The 27,822-nt window shown below is 38.2% G+C and overlaps 1 protein-coding gene across 3 annotated transcripts; it reads left to right on the forward strand.

The window, feature by feature from the left end:
- The first annotated feature begins 465 nt into the window (after positions 1-465).
- LOC101862226 (solute carrier family 28 member 3) lies at positions 466-25,114 on the forward strand. 3 transcript variants are annotated; one of them, XM_005089023.3, is made up of 13 exons: positions 466-697; positions 12,211-12,394; positions 13,148-13,248; positions 14,036-14,274; positions 15,181-15,322; positions 16,471-16,662; positions 17,477-17,638; positions 18,546-18,671; positions 21,266-21,396; positions 22,198-22,366; positions 22,822-23,001; positions 23,659-23,839; positions 24,666-25,114. In XM_005089023.3, the coding sequence occupies exons 1-13, from the start codon at positions 695-697 to the stop codon at positions 24,794-24,796; spliced, it is 1,941 nt and encodes a 646-aa protein (XP_005089080.1). In that variant the 5' UTR covers positions 466-694; the 3' UTR covers positions 24,797-25,114. The 3 variants fall into 3 exon arrangements, with proteins under 3 accessions (XP_005089080.1, XP_035829708.1, XP_005089085.1); XM_035973815.1 differs by lacking the exon at positions 466-697 and adding an exon at positions 3,222-3,574; XM_005089028.1 differs by lacking the exons at positions 466-697; positions 13,148-13,248 and having other exon boundaries at positions 12,318-12,394.
- Positions 25,115-27,822: the final 2,708 nt, after the last annotated feature.

Genomic DNA, 27,822 nt, shown 5'->3' on the forward strand with positions numbered 1-27,822 from the left:
AGGGGCCAGAAGCCACATTATGCTAGCCTAATCGACCGAATTCGTTCGCCCGGAACATGCGCAGAAATCGCCACGTGCCAGAAGCGTCAGGCTAATCGATTGAATTCGTTCGAGTAGCAAAACGCTAGCCACCCCAGATCGGGCAACTAGCCACTCCGTATTTTTAATTGGTGCATTTTATCTTTATAAGTATTTTTTCTTGAAGCCGTTTTCGTTTTCAAAAATAAGTTTCCTCTTTATGAACTTTATGTCAAACAAATTCATTTTGAATGAATTGTGTCGGTTCCAAATCACAACATTCTGGAATAATAATTCCGAAAAAAATTGTAGAGTTTGTGTGTGCGTGTGCGTTTTTTTTTTTTTTTAGCATTGGCCTGTGCATGAACAACCAGTGAGTTTAACAGTATTACATGTATGTTACTGATTACATGTATGTTACTGTAAACTCTCTGGCACAACTGCCGTTCGTTGAAAAAGCATACTCCTTGAATAAGCTCGCCTCGGTTACTGTAATGGAGTGACGTCACAAGTGAATCACAAGTGGCCAGTTACTGTAGGCTAAGGGGAGGTGAAGAGGTCGTATACTTGGCTATGCAGAACCACAGCCATGAAGTTGTGATCTTTAATATCTTCGAAACACTTTCAAGCTTCTAATTCGGAATTGTAATAGGACAATTGTTTGTTCGTAAAATCTATGGTGTGTTCCTTGTGAGAAAAGTAGTGTAAAGGAATAATTTTTTATTAATTAAAAATTAATTGTGAAAGAGATGATTAAATCTGTTGTTTCTGTAACTTGTTAATTTTGAAGCGGTTGATTTGAGAATCGTCAATTGCCGAGATAAAAATAATTCTCCTTTCATTTCATATGCAATACTAATCCCTTCCACCAATGTCGACGCACCTCGAATACACGCCCGAACACACTTTTTAGTTTCTTTGATTTCGCACAATTTTACGAAGTCAGGTTTTTTTAAAGGTTAAATGTTCTCTCTTGTTACCACGCTGTTTTACTGAAATAGGTCTTGGAGGGGGAGTGGGGTGCAATATCATGTTGGTGAAACCAGGTCTATTTATCAGATGAATAATAAAAAGCACTTCAATATTACAATCCATTGAAAATAATTTGGAATTAAAGTGCCACATGTAGAAATCGAAAAAATATTTGGAGTCCCCTTTTGTGATTCTAACTCTAAGATCAAACACATTGTGATCATAGGAATTTCTATTACTTTCAGCAATAGGATGAAGCTAATCCCATACTCACTTTTTAAAACAAAGTTCTAGAATTTCTGAATATAAAGAGGGGGCGGTAACAGGACAGAAAACAGTAACAGGAGGGAACGTGGGCAACGTGATGGAACACAAAAGAATAGAGTATCAGGTTTAACAGCAAATCTCATCAAGAATGAAACATTAGTGTACATGCATTTGTGATATCAGCTAGATCTGAAGAAATTACTGAAAAAAAGGATGGAAATGTTAAAAGCTTGTAACATTTACGGCCGAAACGTTTTCTATGCGTAGTTACCAGTGTAAAGAAACACGGACATCTGACAACAACTAGGTGTCGAATCGAAATACATCGAGAGACATAAGGTGGTTCCGGCACAATAGCCAACCTCAAAGGTCTAAAAAATCTGATTCGATGGCTTCAAAGACCATGAGAGAGGGTTTAGCAATTTCTCAAAATAGACATACCCTTCTCTGTGTTTGATTATATTCTTTGTTACCGGGTTTTTACAGAATAGGATATTGACTTGCTTCCAAAAAAATCTTTCGAATTGCGCTTCAATTCTGAATAAGAATTTGAGTTTGTAAAAATGTATTGATCAACTGTGATTTTTTAAGTTTACAGAGGTTTTTGAATTTCTTTTTCAAAGCGAGGTGGTTATCTAATGCTTCATTTGAGTCCGAAATTGAAATCTATGTAACGCTTTGTATTTTTGCCTTTTAGCATCATAGCATTCATCATCTAACAATGGTGGTTGGGATGTACACTTTTTAAACCTTTTAACACCCTGAAGATTGCATACATTCGGCTGCACTTTTAACACAGTTATTCAACATCACAACAGCATCGCTTGTTTTCCCAGAATGGAAAATGCAAGAAAAATATTTCGTATGCACACGTAGACTTTGTGTTTGGAGAACACAATGCCTAAGCAATGAGTCAGCTGTCGATTCAGTGTTATCACAAATCTTGCACATGCGCATGTGATTTGATTCAGGAGTTTGCTTATTAACTCTAATTCTAAATGGCGTCAGCCACCAAACGCTTGTAAAACTAATGTTTGAACTGTACTCATAAATAAATAGGCAATTTTTTGTACAGATTTTCATGAGCATAATTCAACAAGCGTTTCTGTCTTTTTATCTTTTTCAAGGTAACTGGGTTTTTTTTTTAAAACTGTTCAAAATTCTCGAGTTATCAGGCCGAGGGAAAAAAATAATCATGGATGCACACTTCCACGCAGTTGAAAACATTTTCTCTTTCAATTTCATGAAAATTTTACAAAATTTTCTCTGGATCTAGTACTTTCTTAATATTTCTACAGAAGCCAATATTCGATTAGTTAGGGGTCCCCCCCCAAAAAAAAACACAAAACAACAACAACAAAATATTTCAATTCATCCATGAGAGAAAAATGAAATTGATCAGTGTTCTTCTTTTTCTCTGCCTTCTTGTTTTCATCTCCTTGATCAAATAGGCTAAAATAGGCTACCGTTTGGTGCCGGTTTAGTTGAAAGTTTAACGCCCTACGGCAGCCCCCCCCCCTATACACGCAACCTCCCGCTTAAGTAGCAGGTCTTGCCTTTTAATTTTTGCCATCTGGGCAAGATTTACATAAGAGCAGTAAATATTATTGAAAATATCTCTTACTTTAAGTGAGCGCACTAATTTTTGCAATTTTTTTATATTTCACGTGTGAGAAATCATCAGCTCAGGCCTATATTTCACGTGGGAAATCTCTCACTCTTGCCCCTTTTAACTCCCAGTGGAGCATAGGCCATCAACAACATTTCTCCACCGAAGCCTGTCCTGTGCATCCTTTTCTAGTATGATGACCCGGCTTTTTCCATTTCCGCATGTACCGCTCGCCTCCATGTCATCTTTGGTCTTCCTTTCTTACGTTTTCCTTGTGGATTCCACGTCAAAGTCTGTCAGATGATGCTTGTCGGGGGTCTCCTCAGGGTGTGCCCTATCCATTTCCATTTCTTCACCTATATAAAATATAAGGAATTATTTTACCAGAAGTGCAATGCTAAAACAACTCCAAGTATAGTATAAACAAAGTCTTCATATCGTGGGCTGTGCGGGTTTCCATAACTATAAGGAAACAGTCCAGGCAACAAAAGCTTATCTGAAAATTTTCTACGAAAATCTCGTTTGCTGAGGTCCTACAAGAAAATGCAACTTAACCGAGGCCTAGATATCTAGTCCAGAAAACGCGTGGTCTCGCCTCGAACGAACGGACGAAAGCAAGAGAAGACAAAATTCTAGGCAGCTTTACTTATTATTGAGCAACCAGATTGTTGAGTGTTGACGTTGTAGACGGAATCTTGGCAATTACACGTGAGTAGTCTTTTGAATATCAGTAGACTACATAATCTAGTCATGGATTTACTCTAAATCAACAGACATGTATTATCTAGCATCTGCGTTTGTCGAGGCCGTGACCTGCGAATCGCGGCCATGACCTGCGAATCCCGGCCATGACCTGCGAATCGCGGCCGTGACCTGCGAATCGCGGCCGTGACCTGCGAATCGCGGCCGTGACCTGCGAATCGCGGCCGTGATTTTTGGCATTTTATGGTCCGCGAATCGCGGCCGCGATTTTTGCATTAAAAAAACAACAACAACACAAAAATACAAAACTACTGCCAGGGAATAAAAATATTTTAAAAAAGAAAAGAAAAGAAAAAAGAAAAGGAAAAGAAACCGAACCTCTTTACTTTTAGAAAGAAAGTTCATTTTCACTTCAGCTTCACTTTGTCTCTTTCTCACTTGTTGAAACCACATTGATTTGTTATTGTTTACTTGAAGAATATAAGTACCTTAATACTATTTCTATTGCTGTTTCTCTTTGATTTTTCCTTCTTTCTTGTGTTTTAATTTGTAGGTGTGTTATTTTTTTAAAATTGTTATTGTTCTGATGTGTTGTTTTACTGTTTTTATATAGCGTAATATATATATATATATATATATATATATATATATATAGAGAGAGAGAGAGAGAGAGAGAGAGAGAGATAGATAGATAGATAGATAAATAGATAGATAGATAGATAGATAGATAGATAGATAGATAGATAGATAGATAGATAGATAGATAGATAGATAGATAGATAGATAGATAGATAGATAGATAGATAGATAGATAGAAATGTGTTATGTTAGAGCGCGTCTCCACCGACTTTGTGTGTGATTTCATAATTTACATGTAATATCTTGTAGGCCTACTTTTTCTTGAATTGCACACGTTTAAGGTTAAAACGGCCAATTTTCGGGTACATGGACACACGCACTTATTTGTTAATTTCAGTGGTTGTTTATGTGCTGTTCTAATTTTTTTTGGATTCTGTTGTGAAACCTTTATTTGTCACGTTTTAACACTCTGTGTGGCTACAAATGATATTCTGGATTCTGCACATGAAATTGTGGTGCCTTAGATTAAGTTACCTATATCAGCAAATTGCTATATACGTCGTCACAGAGAGATGAAAGCTTGAAAATTAATGGCAATTTTTAATGGCAACTTTTGCCATTATTGTGGCAACGTTTGGCGACATTTGGACGGGAAAATGGCAACAAACGCAGATGCTAGATTTAGTACATGTATTATGAAACCGACTCGGTAATGAGTGCACATTCTCATTCGGCACTTTAGATGGATCTACTCACAGCCAAGTCCATGATTCATCAAGAACGATATGAATTTAGTGATCTGATAACCAGTCATATTATGATATTAAAGCCATCATAGCAAGATTCTATCTCATAGACTAGATTAATAATAACATGCGATGGAATATTAAGTCAAATTATTCATGTAAAACACTAGATCTAGATTAAAACTGAAATGAAGAAGTTTAGAATACTGATTCTGAACCTGAGACGGGTGAAACGGGTGACTCGGGCGTGAAAGTAGAGTTTAAAATTTAATACCCTTTTAGTTTTATTATTGTTGATTATCATTATTGATCAGAAGAATCTGGAACTTAGAATCTAATCTAGATCTAGAATCTAGATATTCCAGACTAGTCACTTGAAAAGAAATAGGTTATAATATCTATATCTATTGGTTAACAGGCCTAACAATAAATTTAATGAGTTACAGTGGGCCAAAACCAATGCGCAAAGCAAATGATGGGTTTAGCTCTAGCCTAGATCTAGATCTAGATTCTAGATATAATTCCTGGTGGACTTTCAGTTCATCCCCTGGTCTGGGCTACAGTGGCGGTGGGTGGACCAAGATTTGGGTGGGGCTTAGGGTTCTTCCACTTCTTTACCACAAAAAAAGTAAGCTATAAGAACAAAACAGTGATGATTTTTCTATACTCGCGGCGAGCCACGGCATTTTGAGAATCATTCAAACGAGAAGAGTCACCTTTGTCTTCAATCTCTTTGTTCTACGTTAAATTCTTCTGGATGATGGGGACGAAGCCGTTTCACCTCCAAATGTCTCTAATTAGTTTTTATCTGATGAAAAAGTTGCCTCAAAAGTGGTTTGATGTAATTAATAACTGTTAAATCTCAGCGGCACAAACGCACACCGTGTCTGAGGTGGATTGGGTCGTGTTGTTGCGGAAAATAGAACGCGCCTAACAAAGGCCCAATGGGCGCATAGGTAACTGTTTCACTGGGGGAAAGTGCGTCGTAAACTTTCACCCCATTGTCAGGGCTGGGACTGCGTGAGCCCTCAGTGCAGTGTTATTTTTTTTCAAGTCTTCTACCTTTTTACAAGAAGAGTTTCATTAAAAACGGGCGTGGGAACCGGCTTATTCTTTCTGAGCCCTAACGACATTTGATTGGCTGTTAGGTTACTAAAGTTGTAAGCGGTGACAACAATGATTGGATAAACGGGCTAGCTGCCAAGCTGATCACTGTGTGTTCATTGCGTGCGATCATAACGGTTTCAACTGCTTATTTCGTTATTTAAGAAACTTCCATTAACTAAGGGATAGAGTTGGGGTGGGAAGGGGTTGGGGGTTGGGGGGCTCAAGCCCGTAAGCCCTTCACTACCCACCACCACTGCTGGGCTATCCTTTTCTAAGTATGTTTTCCTTCCAATTCTAATTACATGTATTGAATCTGATTCTCTTCACTTAATTTTTGCTTCAATTTCATCCCGATCTATTTTATTATCATAGTTGCTATGTCTGTTTCTGATTAATGTTAGGATTGATCTAGAATCTGGCGGCCGCGATTTTTGCATTTTCAAAAAAGACACGCAAAAAAAAGCTACTTCATAACATATAAGACATGTGTTTTGATAAGTTTTAATATGCCCCTGTGTATCTATTTTCATTCGGAGAATATAAACTTATTGTACATTACATACTATTTATATTCCTGTGTGTCTTTTTATTTTACCCATAGAGTTACCTCCTTTTAAACTAGAGTCCGTACGAGGTTACGAGACACGGACACATTTGAGTTTGTTAGCGGCCATTTTTAATGTGGCTAAAAAGTTTGTTTACATTTGAGTGGGCGTGTCTCTGCTCTTAGTCTTACGTGTTTTATTTGATTCTAACGTTATGTTTTGATTCAAAGCGATTCTCTTAAAGGTGCAAGCATGTGAAACTTCTTGTCCCTTTCTGGATTAACGTCTTACTGGTTCTGTCAGGCAGTTCAGTGATGTCTGTTTTCTTTTACTACATCATCTATTTTTAGCGCATAATATGTCTCATAGACACAAATAGTCACTCCGGGTTTCTTTTTTAAAACATAAAGAGCCATCAGTAAGGTTCTGGGCCATGTGAAGTTAAGGTTGACTAGCAGCTAGATCTTTTTCACAATGGGCAGGACATTTCTTTATCAAACTGAAACAGTGTACTTTTTATTGTTTTGTTTTATTGAATGTTGTCCAAAAACACTTTAGTAAAGGTTTTTGTTTCAGTTATCACTACACTGAGTAGAAAAACAATTGACTAGGCTACAAAACAACGTTTAAGTTCACTTTAAAAAAATCTTTAGTGAGCCCAGAGTTGTCACAGTTGCTTTACTAATGTCCAAAATTAGAATTACTTAAAACAGCAATAGGAGGAGCTTTAGTTTAAGTGCTGTATACGGTCTTCTTTAGTTCTTAAAATCAATATAAACCAAAGTTTAATACCGACATATGAAAACACTACTTATAATTTAGTATACTTTTTAAAAAAGTGAACATATGAATGAAAAATAGTTTCCTGTTCAAATGTCACAAGGGAAAGTTTAACTCGATTTTAAAAATACCAGTACATGTATTCATCATTTGTTTGGCTGAATTTGCTTTATCAAGAGCTTCATTGCATTCCTACACCTAAATGCTGAAAAACTCTGGAATTTTTTTTCCTATGGCTCATCCTCATTTAATTTAATGGCAAACTCATATATCTGAGGGGGGCAGGGGGGGGGGGGGGGGGGTGTTGGTATTGGGATTCGGGAGGAGAAAGAGGGTGGGGTGGTTATAGGAGGTTCCCATGACACCCACATCTTTTCATACTTCTTTTAAAAAGTTCTATAGGCCCTATACGCTTTGATTCAATCAATAAGAAATAAACCACCTCGTAGATAAAGTGCTGATGAACAAATAAAGGTTGGGGTTTTTTTCTTCTTTTTTTTAAAAGCCCATATCTCTATCTCTATCTATTTAATAATACATTTATTTGTAGATCTAGTTGTAGAAAGAACGCCGTATTATTGCAATTTAGTAATTTAGATATAGTACGCCACGGCGCCCATGTAAAAAAAACAACAACAACAAGAACCAAGCCTCGCCTATCGCGTATGAGAGAGAGAGAAAACATGCCTAGCCCATTGCTTTAGCATGAACTCCTTCACACAACTTGCCACAAAAAACATGGCGGACGCCGCTGTCAAATGTGGCCATCGCGCAGCAAGGCGAGAGAGGGGCGTACGGTATCTAGTACTATAGTGTACATCTATGATTTTACCTCTTTGTTGTGTTTTAATTTGTTGGTGTGTTAATTTTTCTTAAAATTGTTCAGGTGATTTGTTTTTCTTTTTTTGTGTTTATATAGCGTAATGTCATTTAATTTAATGCTGTTCTTACTCTTTTAGAAATATAAATGTGTAACGTTAGAGCGTGTCTCCACCTATTCCGAATACTGACTGTAGCACGCCCCAATTGTGTGTGATTCCATAATTTACATGCAATATCCTGTAGGCTTAGTTTTTCTTGAATTACACACGTTTAGGGTTAAAGCAGCGTATCTTCGGATAGGTGGACATGCGCCCTTATTTGTTAATTTTTGTGGTTATTTATCCGTGCTGTTCTAATTTTGGTTTCATTCTATTGTGAAATCTTTATTTTTCACTGTTTTTCCCCTGTGAGTGACTACAATGATATTCTGAATGCTTAAAACAGAGCACAAGAAATTCTGGTGCTTTAGATTGTTACCTCTATCGGCATATTGCTATACATGTATACGTCGTCTCAGAGAGTTGAAAGCTTGAAAATTAATGGCAACTTTTTGGGCAACTTTTGCCACTTTTTGTGGGAACTTTTGGGAACTTTTGGACAAAAAAATGACCAAAAAACGCAGATGCTAGATTGATTCAAACCACAGTGCTGAAGTTCAGAATTAGTAATTAGGATCAGGACATGAATGGACAATGGCTCTCGGTGGGGCCGACTAAAATTATACCTTTTTGGGGGTGAAATAGGGATGAGGGCATGGAGGGGGGGGGGGGAGTGGGGACAAAAATCCGACGGTTCGCCATAGGATCGCCATCGGCATTAATGGGTAGGTTGGCCCGCCGTCCTGGGGCCGACATCACTTGCGACGGCGTGTCCGACGAAAGGCCGATATGAAATACAATAATATGTGGACAGAGAATGAAAGGTTGGCTCTACATTACACAAAGGCGATCGGACAGTCCCAGAGAACAGGCGCAAAAATCTGTCTAGCAAATTCGGATAGATGTTTAGGGAAACAAAAGCGCCGATGAAATCACAGTTCGATGCCTACCGAATCACGCCTTGCTGATGCTGTAGGTCAATGTTCGGAGAAATCAAAATCGTCTAAAAGTTCACACCTTGGTGTGATCCTTTTATATTGTAAGGCCCCTTCACCTGAGGTGAACATTGTATCACTCGTCGAGAAACTTAGAGCGGAGATGTGACCGTATGTATGTATGAGTGCGGATGATCCCTGAAGGTTTTTTTGTTCAGTAAAACATAATCTAAAATGCAGGAACTTCAGACTCCGGAGTGGGGTCTTTCCTGTACAGTGAAATTTGTTGTTTTTTGGGGAATTGTTTCTTTTTTTTTCTTTAAACAATGGAATCTTATACGGGGTGCCCACTACAGCTTGATCGGGCCGATCGCCCGACTCGATCGCCTGAAACTGAAAATAAACACGTTTGTTTTTGAGGCGATCGAGTCGGGCGATCGGCCCAATCGGCTGATCCCGTCCGTAGAGGGCACCCCGTATTAGGGGAACCGGGATCATAAACGATGGGATTTCAGGTGGAGGCTACCATAATAGATTAAACCCGGCTCAGATCTATTAAAGGAGGCTTAAACTCTTTACACTACACCCGCCCCCCTTCCTTCATATTTCCTTTTAGTTTTTAGTTTTAGTAGAGATTTTACGGCGCTCGCAACTGTATAAGGTCATATGAGCGCCAGAAAATTAGAGGTGTTACAAGAGAGTAACAAACATAAAAAAGAAGAATTGGAGATAAGGACGATAGATGTTTGAGAGGAAAGAAGAAGCAAACCACACCAGAGCACCCGCCAACGACCCACCATATTTCTTTAACAGAGAAGTTATTTGCTGTTGTTTTAAAGCAGGCACAAGATTTTCTTTTTTAATATGGAGCCGCTAGGACATCTATATTTTGACATCATTAATAGTAATGAGATAAATGGGTTTTAAAACATAAAATAAGTCTAGTGACTTTTCTAATCTCAAGGACCTCAGAATAAAACTCTCTTTCCTAGATATCTAGATTTCAGTTCGAGAGTCGGGCAGCGCGCAGGGAAGGTTGACCATTGTTCCGTTGCAATAGAGGGCTTCGCCGCCAACAGAGCAGCCTCCATAACGGTACATGTATAACCTCCTTGGCAGCAGCAACGCACGCCTGACAGAAGATGTATGAGGGAATGAGCTGCAGTGTCTTGCTTGGGGGGCAGCGGACAGACTCGTTTGAAGTGAAAACAGGAGTGAGACAGGGATGCGATGCCTGTTATCGCCTTTTCTTTTTTTATTAGCAGTGGATTGGATAATGAGACAGATAACATCGGGACAACGCGGTGGCATACAGTGGGCCCTTTCCAGTCAGTTGGAAGACTTGGAATTTGCCGACGACTTGGCACTTCTTTCTCACAGTCGAGCCCAGACATATCGCGTCAGGTCCTTCTCCCGTAGTGTTGAACTCCATATTCACATGGATAAAACGAACGTTCCTATCACACTGCAAGGGGCACCATTGGCGGATGTTGAGTCCTTCACCTACCTAGGAAGTGTCATCAACGAGGCAGGGGGAACAGACGAAGACCACAAGGTCAGAATCCAAAAACCATCATCCTCAGGAATTATATGGATGTGGAATTGAACACCAAGCTGAGGGTCTTCAAAACAAACCTGAAGACTGTCCTACTGTTTGGTTCAGAGACATGGAGGCTCCCAACATCAGCAGCAAGGAAACTGCAGAGCTTCATAAATGGATGCCTAAGAAGGATAGTGGGGATCAAGTGGTACAATCGACTAATGCTGAACTGTGGGAAAGAACAAGCCAAAGGCCAATAAAGGAAGACATACAGGTGAAGAAATGGAAATGGATTGGGCACACCCTGAGGAGACCCCCGACAATCATCGTCAAACAGGCTTTGACGTGGAATCCACAAGGATAACGTAAGAAATGAAGACCAAAGATGACGTGGAGGCAAGTGGTACGTGCGGAGATGGAAAAGGCGGGGACATCATGGAAACAGTTAGAAACGGATGCATAGGGCAGCTTCGAGAAATATTGTTGACGGCCTATGCTCCACTGGGAGTTAAAAGGGGCAAGAGAGAGAGATTGTCTTAAATATTGAACTTAACTGCACACCCTTGGCATTCTGCCTGACTTTTTTTCTTTGTTCTGAAGAGATGTGTGAAGGACTTAAAGCAGTGGCCCGTTGTTGTGAGGAAACCTTATTTGAAACGTTGCTTCAAATAGAAGCCTTCTTAGCTAATGATTTATTGTCCAAGGTGAGACTTTCCTGATGACAGACTGTTCGACAGAGACAATCCACCCTCACCTGAAAACAAATTGAATTCACACGTAAAAATACCATGTCTGTCCCCCGGATGAAATTTTTTAAAAGAATATACTATAGGCTAGGCCAATAATAATATGTGGGTGTGGGTTAAACTACCACAATGTCCCTTTGGACCTAATGATAGACCCACTGCACCAACCGCAATCTTTGGTGGATAACACCTCAATCAGCAATGGCATTGATTTTTTCAACATGTTGGGGGCTTTGTGATTCACTTGAACTGTTTACAGATGGACAACATAACATAATACAGTCAAACCTGCTCTAACGGCCACCTGTATAAGACAGTCCCCTGTACCAATGGTCACTCCCTATTTCCTTCCAGACGTCGTTAAAAAAAAATTGTAATATTGTAAGACGGTATCTTTTCTCCTGGACCACGAGTGGCTGTCTTAGTCTTAGACAACTGTTTATTTTGTTATGTGGGTTGCTTTGTGGCAGTTACCCCTAGCAGTTTGAGCCAGTCTTTATTTCTTCAGGAACCATCACTTGCCATCGCCTTATTAATAAGTATGATCCTTTCAGGTTGTACGCTATAAATATATATATATATATTTTTTTTAAATAAGAAAACAAATTGTCACCTTGGTATTTTCTACAATGAAACAATAACGTATTACTTATAAATGGAACTTTGTTTTCATTTCTTTTGCCTTCAACTGCTTCTTGTTCTTTCTCTCTGTATATATACCCATATTGTTTGCTTTTGATTTAGAACACAAAGATGTCTTTTACAAAAAGCTTCCCAAAGAAGGCTCACACCCCAGGACCAAGTGATTCTGGAGTTAGCATACGGCTTGCTGATGTTTCCACTCCCAACAGCAGTGAATCTGATGAACTGAAGAAGCTGAGCCCTGGGGACTATGAGAAGTCGGACCTGACGATTGACATTGAAGATGGTGAGCTGTAGGCCTACTTTTATAGTATAGCATGCACTGTAATGTAGTGCCATTAGATAATTATGTTGTAACAATTTTGTGAACTAAATGTCTTACTTTTGGTACCATGTTTCTGACTTTTATACTTTTGGTACGTGTCGACATTTACAATAAAGGTTCATGATAAATTTGTATACGGTATTTTTTTTAAAAATCTGTACATCACGCTTTTGTAATTTTTTTTACAATTTATTAAAGTATGAAACAATAAAATAAGCTTGTTAAAATTAAATATGGTTTCAGTTGACAATCTACAAACGTGAACCTCGTGTTGATTTTTGGCTCATGTCTCTGCTTGTGGATTTCGAGGACTAACTCATTTTATCAGCACACCTCCTAATTAAGTTATTTAAGAGGCGGGATATCTGAATGTAACATCTGTCTGTGACAGAACTGAGCCATACGGATTGAGTCTTGAAAACTTCACAAAACAACCCAAGTTCCAGAATGCCCGGTAGGAGATTTGAACTTATAAGGCCTTCTGCTCCGTATTTCAGCATGCTATCAACTGAATTAACAGAGCACCCACGCTGACATTAAGGTGTGCTGCCGTGTTACGTCATTGCTGCTGTGTGGTTAGGTGTCAGCCAACTGGCAGACAGCTGCACAGGTCAATTAGCAGTTTGTCCCATCAGTATGTCATCCACATGTCTCTTGTTTCATCATTAGCACCTCATTCTGCATGGCTCTTAGTTGTTTTTTTTTTTTTTTTAGACAAGCTGGATGCCGTTGATGATGATGAAGATGGAGATTTAAACCCGCCATCATCAGTCATAAGTTTTGTGAGAGATTACTGTGGATCCAAGTTAAAATGGGTATGTGTTCATTTCACCTTCTTTCTCTGTTACCTTCCTGTCTAACATTTCCCACTTAAGTCATGTCTTCAGTATATTCTTTTCTTCTCTTTTGCCTGTCTTTTTTCCATTTAAACAAGCACTTCATGCACCCACTTGCCAAACATTTTCTGGCGTTTTTGAGAACTTGTGAGTCATGCATTTTGTAGAGCAATATAGGTATTGTTAATGGTGTGTGTGACGTGTGTGTGTGTATTTTAGGGGGTGGGGGTGCAGTTTAAAGGGCCAGAGTTGTTTAAATCTTTTGTACAGTTATTTTGAAATTTCAACAAATGAGGATGTTTCCTCTGATAAATTGTTCTAAATTTAAATTTATTTTAAATGATTTGTTCTGTATGGATTGCCAACATAGTTGTTCTTATAGTTTGTTATGCTGCTTAAGTACCGCAGTTCTATATATATGGTGTACAAGTTTTAATTGATAATGGGTGTTGGTTCGTGGGTACAGTTGTGTGTTTTGCTCCTTCTTTCCTGTCAAACATCTATCATTCTTATCTCTCCTCCTTTTGTGTTTGTTACTCTGTTATAACTCACTGCAATCTTTGACACTCATATGACCTGATTGTGATACCTGCAATCTTTGCTACTTATATATATATATATATATATATATATATATATATGTATGTATGTATGTATGTATGTATGTATGTATGTATGTATTACCTAATTGTGTTGCAAGTGCTAAAAACTATTACTAAAAAACACAAGCAAGATTGATAATGTTGTCTTTTTTGTTGTTCGACAGATAGTGCTTGCAATCCTGTGCATGGCATATGCAGGTTACTTTATCTGGGCGTTGGTTGTTGCTGCCATCCACAAATGCGATGAGGACCATGATGTTGTGCCGCTCATCTGTCTCACAGTTGCTGCTCTGCTCATTGTCATCATAACATTTGTGAAGAAAAGGTTTTCAGATAGCATCAACCAGTCAGTTCTTGTACCTCTGAACAAGGGTATCAGTAACCACTGGCACATTCTGAAATGGTTAGTTTTTTCGAGTTAGCTTCTTTCTTTTAAGTATAATGTATACTTTTAATAATAAGTAAGTCATGTTCTTGAAACCTTGAAGCTTTTCTTTCTTTCTTTTTTTTTCTTTCTTTCTTTCTTTCTTTCTTTCTTTCTTTCTTTCTTTCTTTCTTTCTTTCTTTCTTTCTTTCTTTTTTCTTTTTTTTCTTTAAAAAAAAAGAATCTGGGCCTTTGAATACCTTTTTGTGGTGACATTTTATTCTGGCTTTTGATGTTTATTTGACTGCTGAAATGTTGGGTTTTGGAGCAAGAGAGGGAGCAGGTGTAGCCTTCTTTGAAGATCTATCATCTAAGGTTTTGTGTGTAAGAGAAAAGAGGCGTTCAATAGCAGATGTCTGTTATTCTGCATATTATATTGGTGTGCTACCAGCCTTATATGGGCAGAAAGGAAATGTATCCATGTCTCCAGCCCAACATATTCGTAGGTAGTGTTGCCGCAACGTTTGAATCATAACAAGAATATAAAACGTCTTTTACTTTTATTATTAAATTATTTTTGTTGTTGTTTGAATTCATTGGTGTGGGGTAAAAAAAAGTATACATTTGGTATGTTATTGCAGCACATATTACTCAAAATGCAGCCAAAATGATTTAACCCCCTCTGAGTCACTCTTGACTGTTTTTGTCTTTGAAACATTTCATAGTTCAGTCAGAGAGAGAGAGAGAGAGAATGGAAAAAGTAGCATCATCACCAGTTTGCGTTATCTAAGCTAGAATCTATTTTAATCTTTTTGCAAGGGGTAAAATATTGCAACAACTATTTGTCAGTAGCCAAGAGAAGAGTGACATTTTTGTTTTTCCTTTCAGTGCTTGCATTGTGACTGGCCTGAATCTATACCTGATACAATACAAATGTTCTTTCAGGATCCTGGCAGTTGCACCTATTTTGGGCATTCTTGCAATCATCATCGTGTCAGCTGTTCAAAGACCATCAAATCTCATTTCTCTCTTTGGCTGGGTGTGTTTAGTATGCCTCCTGATCCTCTGCTCAAGAGCTCCAAGAAAAGTATGTTTGCACTGGAGATTACACGACTTTAATGACATTGTGTTGGGAGTCTTTGTTGGTAAATGTAAATAATCAATGTGTCAGACAAACCAATGAAATTTCTCTGAAATATTTAATCATCGAGACGTGTCCTTCCTCTGTAGCATGTCCATTTCCGGGTTGCTTTATGTAACGTGTCCTTTTCCTATTTTGTACTCCCTTCTTCTCTGTGTGTTAAGTTAGGGTTCACTTTGATTGGTTCACTAATGGTAATCGCTTTCCCCCATTTTCTCTGTTGGCACTGCACTCATAATGGCAACATTTAGTATAATTCCAAGCACTTGGGGGGGGGGGGGGTAGAACCGAAGTAGAAGAAGAATCTTAAAACAACAAATGATTATAGCAATAACATTTTGAACCATTCCGCGGCGTGCAACAATTCTGGTGCGAAAGTGTGGGCACAGCACACGAAATAAAAATGATTTGCGAAATAAGAAAAAGGACACGCCACGGAGAATAGCCCGGAAATGGACCCACTATGGACAACGGACATGCTACGGAGTCCTACACATAAATATATGAACAGAAATGTCATAGGCAATGATTGAAACGCTTGTAAACTTTCTATCTTCTTTCCACAATTCTATCAAATACTTCTCTGATTTTTGCTCACAATTTCATATTCAAACTAACTCTTGACAGGTTTTGGGTTTTTGACCCATTTGTCAAGACAAAGGTGGTTGTCAAAAAAAAGTTCATACACATTTTCACCAGATTCAATTCGATGTATATTCCATGGGTAATTTATAGGTGAATTCTTAGTTTTACGATCAGTCTTAAAAAGGAATTCATGAAGGCAGATGGATTGGGTAATTTAGGTAAATATAAAACTCATTATAGTATGAAAAAACCTTGTGTTTTTCTTCTCATCAACATAATCAAGTCTGACATAAATCTATGTACGAGAATCAAACTGGATACATTTGATTTAAAGAAACAAAACTATTTCAGCCTTCTAAAGCCTTTTAACATTTTGACGAATGAACTGTTGGTCTTTGAAAGTGTTTCACATTGGTAAAACTTAATGTAACCACTAGAGACTGATTAAGGATTAGGTTGTAGTAATACATTAGTCATTAGTTTTTTGATGGAACATTTTCTGTCTTCAGGTGAAATGGAGGCCCGTTGTCGGTGGCTTTGCACTGCAGTTTTACTTTGCCACTCTGATTTTGAAATGGGACAAAGGATACGACATGTTTAATGCTGTTGGAAAGGCATTCACAACGTTTCTCAGATACAGCGAATATGGGGCAGCTTTTGTGTTTGGCCAACATCTGAGTGATCGCGTCTTTGCCTTTAAGGTGACTACGTTTGATTGATCAGTTAGAGCACATCCAGTTCTGAGTGATCGCGTCTTTGCCTTTAAGGTGACTACGTTTGATTGATCAGTTAGAGCACATCCAGTTCTGAGTGATCGCGTCTTTGCCTTTAAGGTGACTACGTTTGATTGATCAGTTAGAGCACATCCAGTTCTGAGTGATCGCGTCTTTGCCTTTAAGGTGACAACGTTTGATTGATCAGTTAGAGCGCATCCAGTTGAGTGTATACTTTTTTGCCCACCATATCTTAAATAGCTGGTATTTTTGTTTGTTTGTTTGTTATTTTCTCTTATTTGCTCTCCGAATGGCGGATGTCATGTCCCATATATCAAAGGTAAAGATTAAATGTTCTCTTATTTGCTCTCCGAATGGCGGATGTCATGTCCCATATATCAAAGGTAAAGATTAAATGCTGGCAAAATAGAAATGAAAATTGGTTTGCATATATATATATATATATATATATATATATATATATATATATATATATATATGTATATATATATATATATATATATATATATATATATATATCTACTTCTGTTGCTGATTGTTTATGACATTATTTATTTTCGCTAGCTCTAAATATTTGCACAGTTGTGATGCTTATGACTTTTTGCGAACATACTTCAACGGGCAGACTGTCATCAGAGTATTTTGTAGTCATGAACCAACTTTTACTAATATAGTAATAATGCTGAATGTTTACTCTGTTGTGGTAAAAATATATACACATAATAATATTAGTATTAGACTCAGAGTAAAATGAAATAATATGTCTGCTTCTCTTCTCCAGGTTCTTCCAGTAATAATTTTCTTCAGCTGCGTAATTACAATGCTTTACCACCTTCGTGTTATGCAAGCCATCATCGGCAAAATTGCCTTTGTCATGAGAGTTACCTTGGGCACCACAGCCGCTGAGTCTTTGTGTGCTGCAGGGAACATCTTTGTAGGACAGGTGAGAAAGGATATATGGCCTTCTGCCTATACTTAGTCAGTTTTAATAATTTAGTATGCAGATGAATGTAAAGTGCAAGACTCGTCATTTGTTGATGTTGAATTTCGTGGCCTTTGCTTCATCATATTTATGTACCATCAACTTCCTTAATTTAAGACCTTTTCTGTTCGTTTAGGTATTGCACGAGGATCTTTTAGTCTGTGTCTTGTTTCTCAAAGATCATATATGTGTCACGACGTGGTGGAATTAGGCTCTCGTCAGTTTTTGGGCATAAAGAGTTATTTAATATCATCTAAAGGCTTGTTCGTCTTGCATTAGACGAAAAAAGCCATCTCTCTCTTGAACAGAAATTGAAATATTTGCGATTGAAAGAGGTGGGGATCATTTGGTATGAGAGGTAACATTAGAGAGAAAATAGTGATTTCTTTGATTCCATAGTTTTGTCGAGCGCCCTTTTTTCCATGCTGCCTCACATATATGTGTTAATGAAAAGTGTTACTGCTTTTTATATGTTTAACCCAATTCCTTGTAATCCACTTAATTTGTTTTCCTGGAAGTAAAATGAACCTTTCAGCTTGCATAAACGTTCTACCTTTTTTTGCCTGTGGTGTGGTGTCCAAGGTCAACTGTATATATAATTGATAAATCTATACCTATTCCCAAGGCCCTCAAGAAAAAAGTGTATTCATTACTCCATGAATTTGTTTCATTGTGGGGATTCCAAGTCTGCAAGAATAAGCATTTGGTGAAAAGAGAGGAAACTACTGCTTTTGAATAATAGCGTTCTTTATTGTTTGAAGTTACCAAGCTGGGTAAAAAAAAGTGTTATATTTTGGTTTTTAACAAAAAGTCTTTAACGTTGTTCTTACACTAGATCAACAGGTTAGTTGTCTTTTTATCCCCACAGACTGAGGCACCAATAATGGTTCGTCCACTTCTGGCTCTCATGACACGTTCTGAACTCCATGCTGTCATGGTTGGAGGGTTTGGCACCATAGCTGGTGCTGTATTGGCAGCATATATTATGAAAGGGGTAGGTGATGTAGTTTTATCATTTATGCCTTGCTCTGTCCAATTGAAAAATCAGCAGCTATTATGAAAGATTAGGTGATGTAGTTATGCCATTGTATGTCTTGCTCTATCTAATTGCAAATTTAGCAGCTTATGTTTTGATAGCAGTGGTGTAGAAGTTTTATATCTGTCTGCCCCGCTCAATATCAGTCGTATGACGCATTGTGCTATTATCAGCTACGAGGCTCAAAGGGCAAAAAAGTGACTTTCCATGAAATTTTTGTTTTTAGGATCTATTGAACGTTTGATGTCTTCTGCTTCATTTATGATTAAAAATAAACAACTATAATCGGCTATAAATATTTTCTTTTATTTATTTTGGAGGTGTGTGTGGTTTGTTGTTAGCTTGGGTGACGAGATAAAGGAATTTGGACCTTGCTAGTGTGTAGCTGTGAGATTATTTTTAGAACCATTACCCCATGGCCACTTTTGCTTCAACCAAAGATTCTTCACTAGTGGAAAATCTTTGCTCCAACGTTCTTCATTCGCAATTATTTTTAGATTTTGACCCCTTTTCGAGCATGAATGATCTGAAATGTAAACGACTCTGATTGGTAAAGCGGAGTAAAAACGGTAACTTCTAGCTCACTTCAAGCTTGTTTACGTAAACAGCTGACTGTGTGGGCGTGCCCTGCTATCTGCTATCGTCTGTTGCTCTTTCAGTTTTACACTTGGAATGAATTTAAAAATTCGTTTTTATTGTGTTTTAGTGCTTTTAAAAGATTAATTATAACCATCCTCTAGATCTCTCAGAGAGGACTCCTTACCAAGAGGCCAACGAGGCGGTCTATGTGCATGTGTGTATGTGCGTTGGTGTGTTTGTATGTGTGTGTATGTTTGCGTGCGTGTGAGTGTGTGTGTGTGTGTGTGTGTGTGTGTGTGTGTGTGTGTGTTTGTGTGTGTGTGTGTGTGTGTGTGTGTGTGTGTGTGTGTGTTTGTGTGTGTGTGTGTGTGTGTTTGTGTGTGTGTGTGTGTAGCGTAAACACGGCACGTAAGCCGACTTGCGGCCTTCCGAGCGTGTGGTTTTGACGTAAGCCGACTTGCGGCCTTCCGAGCGTGTGGTTTTGATGAAATGGGGGTAATTAAGATCTCTGTTTCGTTATAATAGTGTAAGTTGTTTGTATAACCGGGTATTTGGAGCTGGAGAATCGCCGTGGAAAGGGAAGGTCCTCGTGGTCGGAATGCGAGGTACCCCGGTTCAAAATTGACACCCATGCATTCGAATGCTTTGCAGAAAGATTGATGATTAAATACCGTCTTTCCATTGGCGGAGAACTATACAGCTTTGAGCATGGTTTCCCGAGGTTATTATTTTTTACCTTTGGCGTTTAGATAGAAAACCTTGAAAAAAAAGGGTCTACGTTTTTAAAAATCCTTTTTAACACGAAATGTTTTTTTTAAACGGCTAAAAAAGGTACCAATAGAAAGAACATTACTTTTTCTATTAGAATAAAGTCATCGGCTTGGAATTATTTTGCATGAATCCTTCTGCAAAACTATCGGGAGCACTCAGTATACTACAGTTTTGAGCGACGCCAGCCGAGACAACGGTGGGTGTTTTTATTGAAATAACGACAGATCATCGTGTTTGAGGCAATAAAATACTGATTTGTAATGAACTCACAGTCTTGAAAATTATTAGGCTTCATTTCTATGTTATAGTGATTGCACTCTTTAAATAATGTAGAGATATTTGGTGCACTTGGTACTCTTTTATTATCTGTCAAACATGGGGTTGCAGCCAGTTAGCGACTTCAGCAATATTTTATTATTATGTTAAATTGAAACAGTTTCCATTCTCTTAAACATTGACTGAGAGATACAAGTAAAGTACTAAAATTCTCAGGAGACATAGGCCTTTCATATGAAACAGATGAATTTGACATACAGCTACTTTGAAATTAATTTAGTGTCTGATACCTAGTATAATGCTAATATTTTGTTGCGTTTCACGTCAATTCTATTTTCGTTAACAAAAATTTTGGTCCATAAGTTTTTTTTCTCTGTTAATGAATAGTTTTCTACTTTGTATGTTACCTTATTGTGGCATGACCAAGATAACTGCTAAATTTCAAGTCTCTATCTCAATTCTATGACCCCCATTGCTATGGAAACATGTTGCTCAACTTCGGAGGCCATTTTCTCCTTTTCGTGTTTCCTCACCTCGCACAATTAAAAGTTCTATATTTTCGTCAAATACTGTCATATTTACTTCATTCTTGCTTTAAATTGTAGTGAAAAGGTGATAGTTATTTAAAATAATGTTAACTCAGTTTTGAAATTTCCTTCATATGACTGATATTGACCGGCAGGGACACACATATGATATTTGCTGATTAGAATTAAATAACTGTGGAGTTTGTGCATTTGGGACTAATATTTGATGAAGAGAAAATTTCTTCCCTAAAATGATGCTTTTAGTTAATCCGTTGTATACTTTCCCCTTTTAAAGCAACAAAATTGATTTTTTTAAAATGTTTGGTTATTTTGAAAAAGCCATTCATCTGTTGTCAACTGTCATAGGTATGATGTTTCGAACTTTTTTTTTCTCTGCAGGTATCAGCAACTCATCTACTGACAGCTTGCGTCATGAATGCACCTACAGCCCTTGCTGTTTCAAAAATACTGTATCCTGAGTTAGGCCGGAGCAAAATTGCAAAAATGAAGGAGGCAATCGAGCAAAAGAAGTAGGTTTATCTTACAAATGAAATGTGAGGCTTCGTGTTGAATTAGGCACTCATAAAACTAATGAAGTTAAGATATTGGCATGTTCCAGGCAGATGGGCCATTTTTAGGGGGAGGGGGGGGAGGGGGTTGGCTCAACACCTTTAATGTTTATTTAAAAACACATTTCTGTGTGGATTTTACTGAAAAAAACATTGATTCAAGTTTCAAAACATGTAAATTTTCAGTATGGAATTGACCAAGCTTTGGCGGCCATTTTCTCGTTAATCTTACCTCTAAAGCCAGGCGACCCCCACCTCCTGCAATCTCAAATATCTTGACTTCTTATCGACAGGTATTTTTCAAAATCGAAAAATAGGTAAGTGAACAAGCTTTTAGATGATACCAATAACGCCACATGGCCAAGAACTGACAAGTGACTGATTCCACGGAGTCGTAACACAAATATAATGAATTTTTGAATCTCAGAAACTCACCGGTAATTACGATAAAATTATATTGTTCTTTACCACAATGTATGCCAATGGTGCAGTGTCAGCTCATCTGTGTGGCTGGGCCAAATGTTTCTGTGTCATGCTTTTGCTTGAAAGTTTTGTTGCGATATTCCATCTGGAAGCAACTGTGCAAAGTAAGAATTACAAGACTGTGTTTTGTGGAATCAATTTCCTCATTCCCACAGGCAAGCCATTAGTGCTGTTGGTATCATGTTGGGATTTTAATTTGTCGGATAAATGATTTTTCAGGTCAAGTTCTTCCTCTGAAAGGTCAGTTTTTAAATGTGGCTGCTCGGTTTCATTTTTCAGTGTCTACAACAATGTGCTTGAAGCGGCTGCTGCAGGCGCATCTACTGCCATTTCTCTGGTAGCCAACGTCGCGGCTAACCTCATAGCCTTTGTGGCCCTCCAGTACTTCGTCAACAATACTATCTCATGGCTTGGAAGCTTTGTGTGCCTCCCTGAACTAAGCTTTGAGGTAAAACAAAAAATATTGTTGCTTTTGTCTGTTAGATTTAATTAACGGATTCATTAAATGCAATATTATAATAATTATAAACAGAGGCAGTCTGTGGTAATGTCTACAGTATTTCAATCAAGTTTGTTTAGTCAAGATAGTGAGTGGTTTTCACGTGCTCTGGTGTAGTTTGCTCCTTCTTTCCTATCCAACATCTGTCGTCCTTATCTCCCCTTCTTCTTTTTTTATGTGTGTTACTCTCTTGTAACACTTCTTATCTTCTGGCACTCATATGACCTTATGCAGTTGCGAGCGCCGTAAAACCACTACTAAAACAAAAAGTAAATAAGACAAGACGCAAAGAAAGTTGGGGGTGTCAGACGTTTCTGTTGGTTGCCGGCAGGTTGGTTTTATGTGGTCGTGAAATTGTTCATGTCATCATTTATTGGCAATGGAAACGTTTGTTACATTTGCAGGTGATCTGTTCCTTTGTGCTGATGCCCTTGGCTTACATCATGGGTGTGGAGTGGGAAGATGCTGGAACTGTTGCCGAGTTGCTTGGAATCAAGACTTTCCTCAACGAGTTTATTGCATATGACAAACTGTCAAGTTTTATTGACAATCGGGTTTTATGTCGTGGCGGAACAGTAATTTCTGTAAGTGTAGTCAGAATATGTTGCTATTACACTTGTCTCTTTTATGAAAATTCCGTGTGACATCTTGTATGTTTTCCCTGTTATGTCAATACAGTGGGCCCCACTACTATATCAGGATTTGGTTATAATGGAGATACGTTGGTCTTGGTGATCCTGTTATAGGCGAAGCCTACTGTATACAGAATTCAGGAAAACTAAGTCAATACCTCGATTTGTTAAACCTTTAAAAAAAATAGTGAAATACAATGTTGTGGAATATGGTATTGTAATTCCCTCTTCCAGCTGCTCATATCAGTTTATGACTTCAAAATGGTTGAACCGGCTAGGGTTTTGTTGTTGTAATGTTCTGATTTTACAGTGTGCATGCAAGTTATTTAAACAAACAATTGTTTTTGTCTCAGTAGTCAGCATAAAAAATTGTGTTTAATTTATACATATTTGCACTGGTGTTTTGGGTTGTTTAAATTCTGTAGTAGCTGGAGAAAGGCAGTACCGGTAACAAATGTAATTAAACAGACAAAAGTGGACAAGAAAATGATTGACGGGAAAATAAGAATGTAAGTGTATTGAGTAGGGTGTGAATGCAGGAAGTCACTTCAGGTTTTTTTGTGTGGTTTTATTTATTAAATCTTAGTATATTTATTTATTTCATGACAGGTTCGCTCAGAGATTATAGCCACATATGCTCTGTGTGGGTTCGCTAATTTCAGCTCCGTTGGTATCCAACTTGGAGGTCTGGGCCCTATGGCTCCTAACCGGCTGGGAGACCTAGCTCAGCTGGCAGTAACTGCTCTGCTTGGTGGCATCGTCACAAACCTCCTGACTGCATGTGTGGCTGGTGAGTCCACTAATAGAAATATGGGAGGTTCCTGATTTGATTTTGTTAGTTCTGATACATTGTTATGCCTATTAAATGTAGTTTCAAATCATCTTTTACTCTGCATGGACCTGAACTTTGGATTAGCCCACATGTTAAACAAATTATAAGAAATTCGACATCTGATATATTTTTATGCTGGATAAAAAAACCACTTAGGAACCTGCTGTTAACAATTTCTTTTGTTCAAGGTGTGCAGTATTTACGAATGCCGTTAATAATACTACGGACAATGAGCAGCCTTTTAGAACTGAGAAGTTATTATTTAAGCATTTATTTTCCCTATATTTACTGTAAAAAGGTTTCTCTGAACTGAGAATTTATTATTTAAGCATAATTTTATTATCACCATATCAACCATGAAAAGGTTTCTCTAAAATTGCTTTGTAATTTTGAGGACAGTCATTTGAGGCCTGAGAAAATACATTTTCCACAAATGTTTTTTGGGTGGCATTCTTGAAGGACAAACAAGTTTTTGCAATGATTTATAGTTGAACATTTGGTTCACATACATCATACCACTTTTGTGGCGAAAAGGGGATTGATGGATTTGGCAGTAGTTTTGTCATTGTTTGTGTAAGAATATTGTAATAAGTATAGGTATTTGATTTGTTGTAGGCCTACATTAACAAGTCTTAAGTGCCAGAAACTTGTTAAGTCATCACTGTAAAGTCCATCTGATGGAGGCTTGTCAGGAATTTTTTAAAAGCATGTATCTTTTTATATGAATATTGTAATTATGTAGTAGTGGGAATATTAACATATTATTTCTTTCTCACCATCTTAGGACTGTTGGTCATTGAGACCCCCTTTGATATGGCAACCTGTCTGAATACCACTGTTGAAGCTGTGATGAATGGGACTGTCTCTGCAGTGGTCAATGGGACTGTTGCTGCAGTGAATGGAACAGCCATCTAGGTCAAAGCAGCTCTGAAGACCCAAAACATAAAGAGAAAACTGCTGACTTGAGAAAGCCTTTGGTATTATACAAAAGCCTTTGGTTTACGCTTGATATGAATACAGTAGTATCCGCCTAAACGCACGCCATACAAAAGCACGCTCCGCTCAAATGCACGCTTTCGTCATCTGACGTTTTTTTTTACTATATAATTTAGACGTGCAAAGGCACAGTCACTCCCTCTAGTCCAAACGCACGCTGCGATCCGCGAAACACGCCAACAGGTTAAGCTTGACCAGGAAAAAAATTCACTACAACCTGCATAGATGGAGACTAATTTTGTTGTTGTTGATTGGTGACTGGAAACGCCTCTTTGAGAGAAGGTTTCTGACTGGTGTTTGGGTGATTGCATGTAATGTTTAGTTAGACCTAGACCTATGATGTACAACACGCGTGAATGCCATAAAACTCTAGACAGGTCTCTATAAGATTTAAGATTAGCCAAGTAAGCTTAATCAGCTGCGCTCGAAGAACTTATAACATACTTCTTCAATGAATCACACGAGAAATGTTTCTCTGATTGTAGAGATCTGTGATTCTGATGTCGTCCATGAATTAACGATTGGGGTGGTCGCTTGGAAAGCCACGTGGCTGGGCCGTCGTCTCTGTAACTATGACTATCTCCAACAGTTTCCTCTTATCCGTTCCCGACATTTATAGTGCATATTCGTTACACTGAGTCTGTCTTTTTCTCCCCCCCCCCCCCCCCCCCCATTCAACGCCTTTGTATTCTTAACCCCAGTCGGGGAATCTTTTACAAAACAGTCACGTGTTGTCACATTATCGACCCAAAGTAACCCCCACCTCAAAGGGAGGTCACTAGAATATCAAGACAATGAAATGACTCCGCCCTTTCTCCCTTTGCAAAGGTTCATGTAAACGCACGCTCCGTGTAAACACACGCTAAGAAGCCCTACCGAGCACCCTGCGTTTAGGCGGAGACTACTGCAGCTGAGAGGTGCGTGGTAACGTTGCAGTATCGCTGAATACTGTAAACCTCTTCCTCTTAAAATCGTTTCAGTTTAGGATTGATTCTTTAAAATCATATTTTATATTGTACCTTCATGCATGGAGTCGGTTAGTTTGTGAATGAGATGAAAAGATTTTTTTTCATTGCAGCTGTGTCATTCAGTTAATACAATTTGACATCAATAATGTGCATTCATGGGTTCATATGGACAACTTTGTTATGTTCATTGCCTCGGGAATCTTTTAGTCCCATCTTAAAATCTCTCTGCCTTGAGAGGGCCACAAAGTGGACCCATCATGACTGTTCTTGAGCATTGCTCTTTCCCCTTCACTTCACAATTTAGTCAGTTGTTTAGTAGCTGCAGGTGACAAATTCACTTCGCTGTGTGGGAGTTCAAGGTACAGTTCCAGTCCTGCCAACTGTCCTGAATTTCCCGGCATTGTCCTGGATTCAGCAATTGTGAAGTTGAGAGCCTTGTCATATACACTGAGCTAAAAAACCCAGACCCATTTGATGTTATTTTGTTGGTTTTTAACTTATCTGGTGATGTCCCTGACTGGGTTTTGAAATTGTTGGCATGCCTGTAGCTTGAGTGCGGTCTAAATGATTTTGTTCTTGTCCTTCTTTAGATTTGGAATATGTCCCCAATGCCTTACAGAGGACCAAGTGCTCTGCATTCAAAATGACTACGATAGTTGTATCATGTTAACTTACGTAACCCTATCCGTACGCCCTTGGTGTCATTTTGTAAACCAGGGGTTGTATTTTTCCCATTTTAGAACACTTCTAGTTCGAAGATCTCTTTGAAACTTTCAGTATTTATCGAAAAATAATTTTGATAGACTGCTATGCAAAGCGTACGGATTGGATTAACGAATAAATTTCCTCTTTGAAAGTGGTGACACAGAGTTCACCACGTCGTATGGATACAATAGTCAAACACGACATACGGATAGGGTTAATAAACTACCAACTCATTTCATTTTGGTGCAGCATTTCATAAGAAATATTCTTTTTTCAACATATTTTCTAGCAAAATACAATGATACTGTAGCTTTATTCTTCACTTTTCATTTGTCATGCATATAGAGTCGTGAGAAATGGACACTCTTTCTGAGGAAGTGTGGAATTATTTTCTCACCTGACGTTTTTATTTATCTTTATGCTTGCCTTGTCAACATTTTTGTTGTTGTTGTTGTTTTATGTACTGCCAACATGTCCTTACGTGCTGTCAAGTAAGATCCAAATATTTTACAAAATTATGAATGTAAGAAATGTACAACACCCGTGAGTTTTAATTTTAGGGACACTGCTGATCATATAAGCAAATATTATCTCTTTTGGTTCTACTGTTTAATGCTAGTCAGCTTTTTAAGGCACCAGTTGTGTTCATTTTGCGTTCTGCATTTCTGATAACTGTTATTTTTATTTTTTTAAATCCGTTATGACTATTCTAAATATAAATGAAAGACTTTCAAAACTGCAGCTAACTTGCAGCATGGAGAGAAAATATTCCTTACAAACTGACACATTGTAATTAGTCTTGTCTTTGTTTGTGTTTTGCATTCACGTTGCCTTTGCTCCAAAGTTTTGTTTTCTTACCTATCATGCATCCATCATTCTTATCTCTCCATTTTATTTGATAGTAAAACACGACGTACGGCTAGTTTAAGTAAGAAATTTTACCTTCAATTCGCCTACAAAGGCCAGCACACTGCGCATCAGTTTTGGAGCTAGCGAGGTGCACGAAATTAAGTGATGCCATAAAATATCTAGCCACAACATTTTGGTGCTTTTCTCCTCTAGCGCCGGTGCGCATTTCCGATCCGTCAACCCGCAGCCACATCCCGAATCGTCAGCCACATCCCGACCTTTGACCAAAGATTCTCTACTACCAAGATATTCCACTCCCTCTTTGGGCTTTTGTCCGCGTCGTGGCGGGCGCACTTCGCCGCATAGCGTGTGATGGGCTACGTCACTAGGAGAGGCGAGGTTGGTTTCATCACCGACTACTTG

The sequence above is a fragment of the Aplysia californica genome, unplaced genomic scaffold, assembly GCF_000002075.1.
Source record: "Aplysia californica isolate F4 #8 unplaced genomic scaffold, AplCal3.0 scaffold00002, whole genome shotgun sequence".
Classification (NCBI taxonomy): domain Eukaryota; kingdom Metazoa; phylum Mollusca; class Gastropoda; order Aplysiida; family Aplysiidae; genus Aplysia; species Aplysia californica.